At 40.7% G+C, this 11,891-nt stretch overlaps 1 protein-coding gene across 1 annotated transcript; it reads right to left on the bottom strand.

The window, feature by feature from the left end:
* Window positions 1-283: 283 nt before the first annotated feature.
* NIFK (nucleolar protein interacting with the FHA domain of MKI67) lies at window positions 284-11,891 on the bottom strand. Its single transcript, XM_004759785.3, has 7 exons — window positions 11,716-11,891; window positions 10,453-10,590; window positions 5,712-5,820; window positions 3,594-3,805; window positions 2,657-2,722; window positions 2,447-2,530; window positions 284-1,064 (listed from the first exon to the last, which is right to left on the bottom strand). The coding sequence occupies exons 1-7, from the start codon at window positions 11,818-11,820 to the stop codon at window positions 876-878; spliced, it is 903 nt and encodes a 300-aa protein (XP_004759842.1). The 5' UTR covers window positions 11,821-11,891; the 3' UTR covers window positions 284-875.

Below are 11,891 nucleotides of genomic sequence, written 5' to 3'. Positions count from 1 at the left end.
CTAAAAGAAAGGTCAGTCAAGAGAAAGACAAATTCCACATAATTTCACTCATATGTGGAATTTAAGACACAATACAAATAAGCAAAGAGAGAGGAAAAAAAAGAGGCAAACCATGAAAGAGACTCTCAACAATAGAGAACAAACCAATGGTTACCAGAGGGAAGGAGGAGAAGCACTGGGTGATGTATGAAGTGCCGAATCACTGTATTGTACACTTGAAACTAACATGAACACTGTATGTTAATTACACTAGAAATTAAAAAAAAAAAATCGAAGCCCCATCTGCATACAAATGAATTGTAGAAAGTTTATTTGCTGATCACTGATTGTTGAAATACAATCCCACATCCATGATACAGACAAAATGATGGGTTATTAAATCTTGCTAACCCATCAAAAACTAACTTAACATGGTAAAAATAATCACACACATGTACTTCTCTCTCCATGTAATTTAACTTTCAATTTGAAGCACACGTTGAAATGCCCTTATGGGTTAAACGTGCACGCCCAACAGAGAACCATGTAGATGGTCAAGATTTTATTTTTTTTATTTGATGGTAACAAGGAAAGCTGCAGTAAATGGTGATTTTCTATCCGGGCAGAGTAATTAAAGACAGCTATGAAATCTGCAAAGAAAACTAGAGACCAGGACAAAGAGGCAGCATGAGCCTGGCTCCGGCAAGCTAGACACCCGCGCATCTCAGCAAGGGCAGGTAAGCAGCTACTGACTGCTTTCCGTACGGCCTTGAACTGACAAGTTTTCCCTCTAAGAATCTTGTTAATGGTTGCACTCCACTGCATCTAGTTAAATACACAGAATTAGCCCTCACACTAAAACCACATTTTTCAGAAGAAATAGAATACATTCAGAATCACTGACTGCTTTTCCTTCGTCTTTTTTTTCTTGAACGTGTAGGTGTCTGAGTCTCTTGTGTTTCTTCTTTTACACTGGGTATGGGCTGTTTGAAAATTATTTCATTATCTTTATCATCAACGTTCATCTTAGCCACTTCAGATTTTCGTTTCTCCAAAAATGTTGGTGTACAAACTGGTGTGGGGCCCTGGATTCAACAAGTAAAAGGTTGTAATACAGGAATATAGAAAGGTATTAGGAATGAGTTTACCCCCACCCCAACTGCCCTGTTATTTTAGGCTTGTTTACCCCTTTTGGTGATACAGCTGCACACAATATACTCCATTATAGGCTATTAGATAGAAAACTAGACTTGCTACATTTATAAAGATAGCAGCCTCAGTTCTCCCTACTGACTCAGTCACTTTGCTGAAAGGCAAACAATGCAGTAAACTCACGATAATGTTTGCTAACTTCACTATATCTGCTAAATCACCAGCAATCATTTACCAAAACAATCACAAGGTAAAATCTGCAATTTTACTAAAGTGCCAGGAGCACAAACTGGTTCTCCTTTTTTTTTAAAAAAAAAAAAAAAAAAAAGGATATACTGGGTCGGGGCGCCTGGGTGGCTCAGTGGTTAAGCCTCTGCCTTCGGCTCAGATCATGGTCTCAGGATCCTGGGATAGAGCCCCGCATCGGGCTCTCTGTTCAGCGGGGAGCCTGCTTCCCTTCCTCTCTCTCTCTTCCTGTCTCTTTGCCTACTTGTGATCTGTCTGTCAAATAAATAAATAAAATCTTAAAAAAAAACACAACAGTATCTACTGGGTCACCTGGGTGGCTTAGTCAGTTACGCGTCTGTTTGAAGCCTTTGCCCCAGGGTTCTCGACTGAGTCCAACATGGGTGTGTGGGGGGGGTGGGGGTGGGATGTGTGTGTGTGTGTTTGCTACCACAACTTGTATTCTCTCAAATAAAATCTTTTTTTTTTTTAAAGATTTTATTTATTTATTTGACAGAGAGAAATCACAAGTAGTCGGAGAGGCAGGCAGAGAGAGAGAGAGGAGGAAGCAGGCTCCCCGCTGAGCAGAGAGCCTGATGTGGGACTCGATCCCAGGACCCTGAGATCATGACCTGAGCCGAAGGCAGCGGCTTAACCCACTGAGCCACCCAGGTGCCCCTAAAATCTTTTTTTAAAAAAATCATTTATGGGACGCCTGGGTGGCTCAGTGGGTTAAGCAGCTGCCTTCGGCTCAGGTCATGATCCCGGCGTCCTGGGATCGAATCCCACATCAGGCTCCTTGCTCGGCGGGGAGCCTGCTTCTCCCTCTGCCTCTGCCTGCCATTCTGTCTGCCTGTGCTCGTTCTCTCCCCTCTCTCTCTCTGATAAATAAATAAAATCTTTAAAAAAAATAAAAAAATAAAAAAATCATTTATTTTAAAAGTAATCTCTACACCCTATGTGGTATACTCATAGTCGTGAGATTTAGAGTTGCAAAATCCATTGACCAAGCCAGCTAGGTACCCCTGCTTTTCCTCTTTCAAATCACTTTTAGAACATCTCATTTCCAGAATACTGAGAACAATTTTACCTGGCTATCCACAGTCTTCTCAGGAGTGGTAGGAGTATGTGAAACCTTTGAAACCTTTTTCTTCTTCTTCTTCTTTGATAAGACCTTAAATAAATTTTAAGGGACTTCATCAACCTACATGTTTATCAGCAATAGTAGTCCTGAATATATTTCCCCATTTATCTTTTCCTAATATCTGGCATGTAATATGACAAATAAACAAAATTTTACCTGGCTATTTGTAGATTTCTGAAGACCAGTGTTTGAAGCATTTCTTTTCTCCTTTTTATGTAAAATCTTAAATGAACATAAAAAAAGTTTTGAACAAATGAATAAAAAAAATTTACATTTTTAACTTACCATTAGAGCCTCACATATATTATCAGTAAATTATCCTCAAATGACATAGCATTTCAATTTAAAAAGCAGAACGCACGATCTTAAGGGCAAAACTGGAAGGGGGGCCTAACTAAGGAATGGGCACAGGCTGCAGAGGTTGAAGTGGGTCCAAAACCTGGAGCTGGCCACACAGAAAGCTGAATCAGAAATGTGTACCAGAAGAATGTGAAAAGGCAGGCCCCAATCTGGGCAAGTTCAGGATTAGATCATGAAGCAGGGCTTTCACACAAAGCAGCAAATGGGCTACTGAGAAGCTTTCTCAAATGCCTGGTTTCCAGCTTCATCATCCCAGCTCCCAAATGGTTCCCATGGGTTGTTGGTGGATAACCAACTGAGCCACCCAGGCACTCTAAGCTAATTCCTTTCAAGAGCTTCCTCTTCTGTATAATGGAGATCATAGGATCTGCTCTAACTAACTTTTAGAAAGGGCCTACAGTGCAGGTGCATAATGGGAACGCAGCTGGTTAATAAGCATTTGCCTTCAGCTCAGGTCACGATCTTGGGGTCCTGAAAGGGCATCTGCTTCTCACCCCCTCCACCCTGCAACTTGTGTGCACTCTCTCTAAAATAAATAAGTAAAATCTTTAGTTGGGGAAAAAAGAACCTACAATGCAGTGTTTCAAAAATTTAGGCAAGGCCTAGCACATGATGAATACTGGGCTAGACACTTTATTATGTATAAAACCGTAAATATGTTTTATAGCTAATGAGGTACAAAGCCCACCCCAAGAAAAAAAACACAAAAAACATTTTGGGAAGCAGTATTTACCAGTGAAGGAAAATCATAATCAATTCCTTTTTTAGCTAATTTCTTCCTGAGTAATTTTTCCTTCTTTTTAAATCGCTCCTCCATCTGTAGCTTTTGAAGAAGGGTCCGATTCTGATTATACCGTTTCACTGCTGGATATGATGGCTTTTTAAATGGAACATGCCACTCTCTAAAAAGTTCTTCGTGTACTTTTTCAGGTGGTATAAAATGACCTACATTTAAAAGAAAGAAAGAAGTTTTCAACCAAGTGGCAAAGAGAAGATTTTGAAGTTTTCACCAGTATCAAATCATCAAGATGATGTCTCTCGTTTACATGGAGAAGACTGAAACAATAAATTAGGGACCTAAAATAAAGGCATTCAGCCAACAATTATTATTAAGTATCTACTTAAAAAATGCCAAGAACCGTTCCAGGAGCTAGAAACATGTAAATGCACGAGAGGAGTTGTATAAAGGAATGTCTTGCTGGTGTCAAGACACTGAGAAGCTAGCTAGCAGGATCTCAGGCTGTGTGACCTGCTGTACCACAAGGAATCACTTATCTCATCTCTGCATACCTCTCTAGGACTCAGCTAGCTTACCGGTTATCTCTAGCTCTCTGCTTAAGGGCCCTTTTCAGGCTATAAAAGAATACTGCGACCATGTGCAAGGCAGGCCAGAACACTTGCATCAACCCTCAACCAATGGCGGATGGGGAGTTGATAGATAAAAACCCTAGTTCCCTTGCCTGTCAAATAGAATTATTCTGTCTCCCTGTGTTACCCGGCAGGATGGAGCCCAGCTACCTGAGAGGTAATGTGCTCGCTAACACACCCTCAACAACTTCCTGCTCCTCTCACTTCTCTACTCCCTACCTGTATTCTCCTGGGCTCGCCTCCAAAATACACTACTTCCATTCAGGAAAAAAAAAAAAGACAATGAGGCTAATCTTCCATCTGAACTCATACCAGGGTTCAGAATATAGCATAGCACTGATCCTACCAATGTGGTCCCCTGACACATCTTAGGCCACCTATTTGGCTCATTTCCTCCTGGCAAGAGCCACGCTTTCTATGTGTGAAATGAACCCATGACCTCATGAGGCCACTAGGATTCTGTCACGGCAACAGGAACAGAGAGAGAGAGAGAGAGAGAGATGCTATGTGGGCAGCTCATCAGCTACGTGAACAGATGTCTGTGGTTTGGACACCTAGTATGGTCACACACTCCACCATCAGCACAGAGAAGCCAAAAGTTAACTCTGCCTCCAGAGGCACCAAGCTATAGACAGGGAAGCTCTGGGAACGCAAAGTGGGCAGCTCCACTTTCTGTAGGATAAACTAAGCTGGTGTTGTCTCCCCTCTACTCCTCATAGTTTCTCCTGTGAAAGAGCTGCAGCCAATGTTGTTTAGATGGACTCTCAAATGTGATTTCTTGCCTTTGATGTTATCCTATCTAGACTCTATTGGTGGCTTTCCACTGCCCTCAGGATATATTCTCATCTCCCAGATTTTTTAAAGACTTTATTTATTTAACAGAGAAAGACAGTGAGAGAGGGAACACAAGCAGGGGGAGTGGGAGAGGGAGAAGCAGACCTCCTGCTGAGCAGAGAGACAGATGTGGGGCTCGATCTCAGGCAGACATTCAATGACGGAGCCACCGAGGTACCCCTATCAACTCCCAGATTTTTAAGGCCTTCAGTAACCTGACCTCCTCTATCTCCTATTCTCCTCACATTCCTTCACAGGCAACTAAGTACGGTTAGTCACCTCTGGTTTTTTAGCTGTCCCATTAAGCCAGAGATGATAATTCCCTTCCCCTGGCTCACTCCTATCTAATCTTCAGGTTTCAACCGAAATGATACCTCCTCAGGGAAGCCTTCCATATTCCATTAGAGATAGGTCAGTTGCCAATGTAGTAACTTGTCCCAATTCCATCTTAGCGTTAAAATGGCTCTCACTCTGGAAGGTTTTACAATTCTAGAAAATGTGCTCATATCCTTGCACTTAAATACTTAGGAGAATCATCCCAGAGACGAAGTGGGATATCCAAGGAGCTAAGCAATCTATCCTTCTCAGCAGAGCCATGCACCAGCAGGAGGCAACCACACAATCCCACAGGTAAGAGAAAAGCACTTACATTTTAAGAGTCTTTCACCAAAAAGGTAGTTGTTCATCGTGTCAGCAACTATCTTGGCAACATCTTCAGATGCAAACTCCACAAAGGCATAGCCTTTACTATTTCCAGTCTGCAATGGAAAACCCACCACAAAAAGTAGAATGATTAAATTCTAATGGGTCTGGAAAGTCCTAAAATGTCATTAATTTAAATAATGTACATTAGGCCCATTACTGAGTAACATTATTCTAACTTCAATGCACTGTGCAGGGGCTGTTATGGGAAAAGATAAGATCTGGGGCGCCTGGCTGGCTCAGTCAGTACAGCATGCAACTCTTGATCTTGGGATTCTGAGTTTGAGCTCACACTGGGTGTAAAGATTATGTGAAAATGAAATATATTAGAAAGAAAAGATCCAAAATAGGCAGGACATGCCTTGATTTTGAGGTATTCCTAGAATTTTGATTACATGAAAAATACATTACCAATGCAGCTGGAATTTACCACATGAAGGTAAGGCCCACATCTGGTAAGGTAATTTATCACATCTGGTAAGGCCCACAGTCCTTTACTCATTACCAATTTCACTGATAGTCATTTTATTCATGTATTCACAATGCCTAGCAGATAGTGCGATGTTTCGCAAACAATCCAGGTCATCTAATTCTCACTTTGTATATAAGAACTGGAAAAAAACTAAGTCCTCAGTGTTGCCAAGCTAATCAATAAAATAATGTGTTCATTTTCATGTTTACTAATGACTGATCATCTTCATAACGGATGGCAAAGGGACGCTGTCAACATCTTCTGAAATACATGTCCTTGATTCCTGCCCTCAGCACTCCTGCCCTCATCACCTTAGTAATAAGAGCATGGGTTCTAGCATCCAAATGCCCAAGTTTGGAGTGCAGCTGTGACAATTAGGTAAGTAACAACAAACCTCAGTTTTTCATTCTATTAAATGGGGACAAAGTAATCACTCTCATAGGGTTGCTATGAAGAAATAATTCATAAATGCTCTACAAAAAGTCTGTCAAGAGCACAAATGTTCCTGTAGGGTGGCAGAATATGCCATCCCCAAATATTCCATGTTGGCATAAGGATTACTTTAAGCTGAAAGCAACTGGAAGTAGTAAACAACAAAAAGTCCTTTGCCCTCCTCTATTTGCCTAAAAGCAGGACATTAAATTTACAGGGTCCCAGCCGGAAAACCTAGGAGGGTTGGAAAAACAAATATTTCCACCCTGTGGTTCTAATTATTAGTAATAATGGGAAACTTTCACAATTTTACATTTAAGCATATCTTTGGAAATGGATCAAAACTGGTAATACAAATTATGGAAACAGAAAACATCCAATGATCAGAAGGCTCATTTCTAGCACCAACAGTGCCACTAACTAGCAACGTGGACACGCCCACTGTTTAATTATCTACAACAAGAAGATTTTGGTAAAAATTTGTATGCCCGAAAATTCTTTATACTCCTCTCTCTTAATAGGGAGGGGAAAGATGGTGGAGTAGAAGAGACACATTATGATACTAAACTTACTGTGCCACATAATTAACTGATATAAACCTTCTGAGAAGGGATTTAAAATACAGTCAAGTGACTAAACAAACAAAAAACCAAAACCAAAACCAAAAGCCAGGAGCACCTGGCTGGCTCAGCTGATAGAGCATGTGACTCTTAATCTCAGAGCTTGTTAAATTTAAGCCCCATGTTGGGTATAGAGATTTAAAAAAAAAAAAAAAAAAATTCCAAACACGTTTACCTATTTTACCTAGTAATCCCAGAATGCTGAAAGTACTGAGCTAACCGTCAAAACTGGGGTGAGAGGGGGAAATGGCACCTTTATTATGCAACAGCAATGCTGGATATGGTAAATTTTAGTGCATCTCCTTAAGCAGCAAGCTTTCTATAAGACAACTGACCTGAACTCTTTAAAAAAGCCAAAGTCAAGAAAAGCAAAACAATTAAGCAAAAATGGGCAAGAAGATTGTTACAGATAGGCTGAAAAGCTAAAACCAAATACAATGCATGAACCTCGATTGGATTCCAGAATGGGTAGAGAATAACTAAAGACATTTTGTGACTACTGAGGATGTATGCAGAGGGACAGTACATTATAAACTACTATACTGTTGTTACGTAGACAAGGTTCTATTCTTAAATTTATGATGAAGTATTTAAAGTATTATGACTATCACTTTCTTCAAAAGGCTCAGCAAAACAATGAAGTGTTTAGAGGACAAGTAAAGAGATGAAGATAATGTGTCAGGATGTTAGTAACACGTGAATCCAGGCGAGGGGCAGAGCTGTTCGTAATGTTCTTTCTACCTGCCTGTAGCCTTGAAACATTTTCCAAATATAAAACTGAGGAAAACAATGGCTATATTGTAATCTGGGAAAACATTTACAAAATAACGTCCCAGAAAATGCAGAAAAAAAGTTTTCAGAAAAGACAACAATAAGAAAGGGAAAACATGTGAACAGGCAATTCATAGAAGATGGGAGTTCTAATGGCCAACACACACATAATGTTACAAGTGTCACAGAGTAAGGCAGATACAGAAACCATGAGCCTTCTATACTCAGTGACTCTGAGGATGAGGATATTCTGTAAAGCAGTAGTTTTCAAACTCTGAATGTGACCTTTAAGAAGGCAACAAAATCAATTTAGTGGGTCAGAAAAGCATTAAAAAAATCTAAATAGAAAGGTTAGGTACTGCCTTATGAATTATTTCAATTATCTTTACATACATATATGTGTGTGCAGGCTTGTGTTATAAAACTTATTTCTTATAGTGGGTCCAAAGTCCAGAGAATTTTATTCATTTATTTTTTAAAAAGACTTCATTTGAGAGAGACATAGCAGGAGCACAGGGGAAAGGGAAAAGCAGGCTTCCTGCTGAGCAAGGAGCCAGGCATGGGGCTTGATCCCATGACCCTGGGATCATGACCTGAGCCAAAGGCAGATGCTTAACCAACTGAGCCATCCAGGCACCCCCAGAATTTACTATTCCAGAAGAGTATGCCTATACCTGCACAAAGAATGTTCCTAGTAGATTCACCGATAACACAGAAAAATTGTAAACAAACAACTTCCCCCCAAACAAAACTAAAACCCTAATAATCAATAAGAAGATGGATAAGCTTTAATAAATCAAGCAAAGGAACACAGCGACGACAATAAATGTTTCATGGATAAAATTCTAAATAGATTGTTAATGAAAAAATTCAGTTAAAGAATGATAAAATATTGATTTAAATACATAACATATATTCATTCATACACGAACACATCGTAAAAATTTAAAAGCACAGAGTAATGAAGAGCACTGGATTCACGAATACTAAGTCCCTGGACATGGGCAGAAAATGAAGAGGATTGGGAAGGGTACAAAAGGGACCTCAAGTCTACCTATAATTTATTTCTTAAAGAACAAATATCTGAGGGGTGCCTGGGTGGCTCAGTGGGTTAAGCCGCTGCCTTCGGCTCGGGTCATGATCTCAGGGTTCTGGGATCGAGCCCCACATCGGGCTCTCTGCTCGGCGGGGAGCCTGCTTCCCCCTTTCTCTCTGCCTGACTCTCTGCCTGCTTGTGATCTCTCTCTCTGTCAAATAAATAAATAAAATCTTTAAAAAAAAAAGAACAAATATCTGAAACAAGTGTGAGATCAAGTTGATATGTGATAAAAGTGAATGGCGGATTACCAAACAAACACTAAATGCTCTATCAGACTTTAGGATGTTTAAAATATCTCACCCACATAATACGCAACCATTATAAATAGGGAAATGGAAAAATAAGGGAAGGAATACAGACAAAATGTTACTTTGGTTAGGATGGAAGAGATACTAGGGCATTTTAAATCTAAAATTTTCTTTAATGCTAACATGTTGCTTTGACAACATTAATATCTGTGATTTTATGATAACTAGCGTATGATGGATGCATACCCTATCTCCTCACATACCAAATCAAATATAAAATTCAACTATGATAAAATGTGGGAAAACTGAATCAAGAAAAAACAGATTCCAACAGTGAGAGGTCTATGTTCACAACCAAAACTGGATGCATGCAGGGAAGAAAATAAAGAGGCCATTCTTCTACTTCGGAAACCAACCATACAAATGTTTTCTTCATTAGGAGGTAGGTTCAGTATAATAGTAACATTTATAAAGCGTTTACTTTTATCAGGTATTGTTCTAAGAACTCTGCGTTTTTTTACCTTGTTTAATCTTTAATTATATTCTCCTACGAGGTGGATAGTATTTTATTCATATTTTACAGACTAGAAAACTGAAACATAGAGAAATTACATAGTTTGTCTAAGGTCACATAACTAGTGACCTGTACAGCCAGGGCTCAAAGCTACATGGTCTTGCTTCAATAGCCTTGTTCTTAACTACGCACTATACAAACCTTTGCTATTATAGAGATGCATGTGCCAGAGGCTAATACAAGATGTTCGTAATGGCTTCTCAAACAGAAGTTCATGTATTCCTGGCTTAGTAGCCACAGAATAAGTATGACTCATTTACCAGGATTATCAATTTAATTTGAAGATTTGGGGCAATTTTAATAGTAAAACAAACATATACAGTAACACTGATTTTGCTCTTTTCAGTTTCAGGTTTGAAATCTTACCCACCCCCTTTTCTGAAATGAACTGTGACAAACAATATATGATCACTCTATAAACTGTCAAATCTCATATACTTTTAAGAAGCAAAACAATCTAATTTAATCTCACCCGTTTACTTCTGGACAGTCTGAATTTTGTAACAGTGCCAAACTGGGAGAAATATGCCCGGATCTGGGTTTCGTAGAGTGCTGGAGGTAAGTGGCCCACGTAGATTACTCCAGGAGTCAGTTTTTCTTTCTCCTGTCGCTGAAGACATATAGACCAGGTACATGCGAATGTTAATTAAAAAAAAAAAAAAAAAAAAAAATCACATTGCAACACAACCTGCAAAAACCCTCTCTCAGTCCAAGACAAAAGATCAAAAACCTTCCCTGTTTTTTCACTTACAGAATAGTAACTGAAAAATTAGGTGTCTACCTTTTCAGGAGGACAATGGTCAAGGGGTGGATTGTCTTAGCCTGTACTGCAGCACCTGGAACCCTGGAAATGCTCAATCAACTACATGATGAACCAACGGATAGGCAAGTAAATCTTTTAACACATCATTTCCAATCTTCTGGTCAAACTCCACATAAACGTACCCTTCAACTTTGCCTGCACATCACAGCGGGTCACAACCACCTAACCGAACAATTTCGAGACAATTTCAGTGTCCACCAACCTGTCAGCACCTCAGTCATCACGCTCTCGCCTTCCATAACAAGCACTTTTAACTTTTCCAAACAAGTGGTATTTTTTTTTTTAAGATTTTATTTATTTACTTGACAGAGAGAGATCACAAGTAGGCAGAGAGGCAGGCAGAGAGAGAGAGAAGGAAGCAGGCTCCCTGCTGAGCAGAGAGCCTGACGTGGGGCTCCATCCCAGGACCCTGAGACCATGACCTGAGCCGAAGGCAGAGGCTTGAACCCACTGAGCCACCTAGATGCCCCTAACATGTGTTTTTGCTTAAAAAAAAAAAAAAAAAAAAACAAGGCGAATAAAACCTGATGCCAGAGGCCCTAGTCAGTAAATGGAACTCTGCAAAGTTTGTCTTTTAAGACCCCCCCAAATCACTAACCAGGCAAACAACCGTCCCAAATTCGGGTGCAAAGCAGAGCAGTGGCATCTCTAACCGGAGGATTTGCGGTATCAGAGTCCATTCCCTACAGCTGGCCCTCCTCTTGCATTATCCCAATTACGTCCCCCGTATTTCCACAGGAGGACCCTAAGGCCTACACGGCTAAATCCCATCTCCCTATCAGCATAGCCCTCTCGGTCTCAGAGATCTTGGCCTGCAAGCTCATGAGGTCTGCGGCCCACCCTGGGAGTCGCCGGAGGTAGCGGACCTGTCTGTCCCCTCCTCTCTCAGTCCGACCCGCGGTGGCTGCTAACCTGGGTTGCGCGCCGACGAGCCTGCGCCACCTCCTTCTGAAACTTGGCCTCTTCCTGCGGGTTTAGCGACAGGAACGGCTTGGCCGGGCCAGCAAACACCGCCATGGCGACGGGTTCCAGGCCAAAGAGCCCCACGCGGCGCCACCGGAAGCACCAAGCGCTCAGCTCACCAAAGC

This window comes from Mustela putorius, unplaced genomic scaffold (assembly GCF_011764305.1).
Source record: "Mustela putorius furo isolate JIRA1106 unplaced genomic scaffold, ASM1176430v1.1 tig00003867_pilon_pilon_pilon, whole genome shotgun sequence".
NCBI classification, from domain to species: domain Eukaryota; kingdom Metazoa; phylum Chordata; class Mammalia; order Carnivora; family Mustelidae; genus Mustela; species Mustela putorius.
This window is presented reverse-complemented; position numbering and strand designations above follow the sequence as displayed.

Bases quoted from the DNA above. Each gene is read 5' to 3' on its own strand.
- NIFK (XM_004759785.3), bottom strand. From the start codon at position 11,820: ATGGCGGTGTTTGCTGGCCCGGCCAAGCCGTTCCTGTCGCTAAACCCG. The intron at 10,591-11,715 runs GTTAGCAGCCAC...ATATGTCTTCAG, and splicing joins CTCGTCGGCGCGCAACCCAG to CGACAGGAGAAAGAAAAACT. The intron at 3,806-5,711 runs GTAAGTGCTTTT...TTTTAAATGTAG, and splicing joins TGGTGAAAGACTCTTAAAAT to GTCATTTTATACCACCTGAA.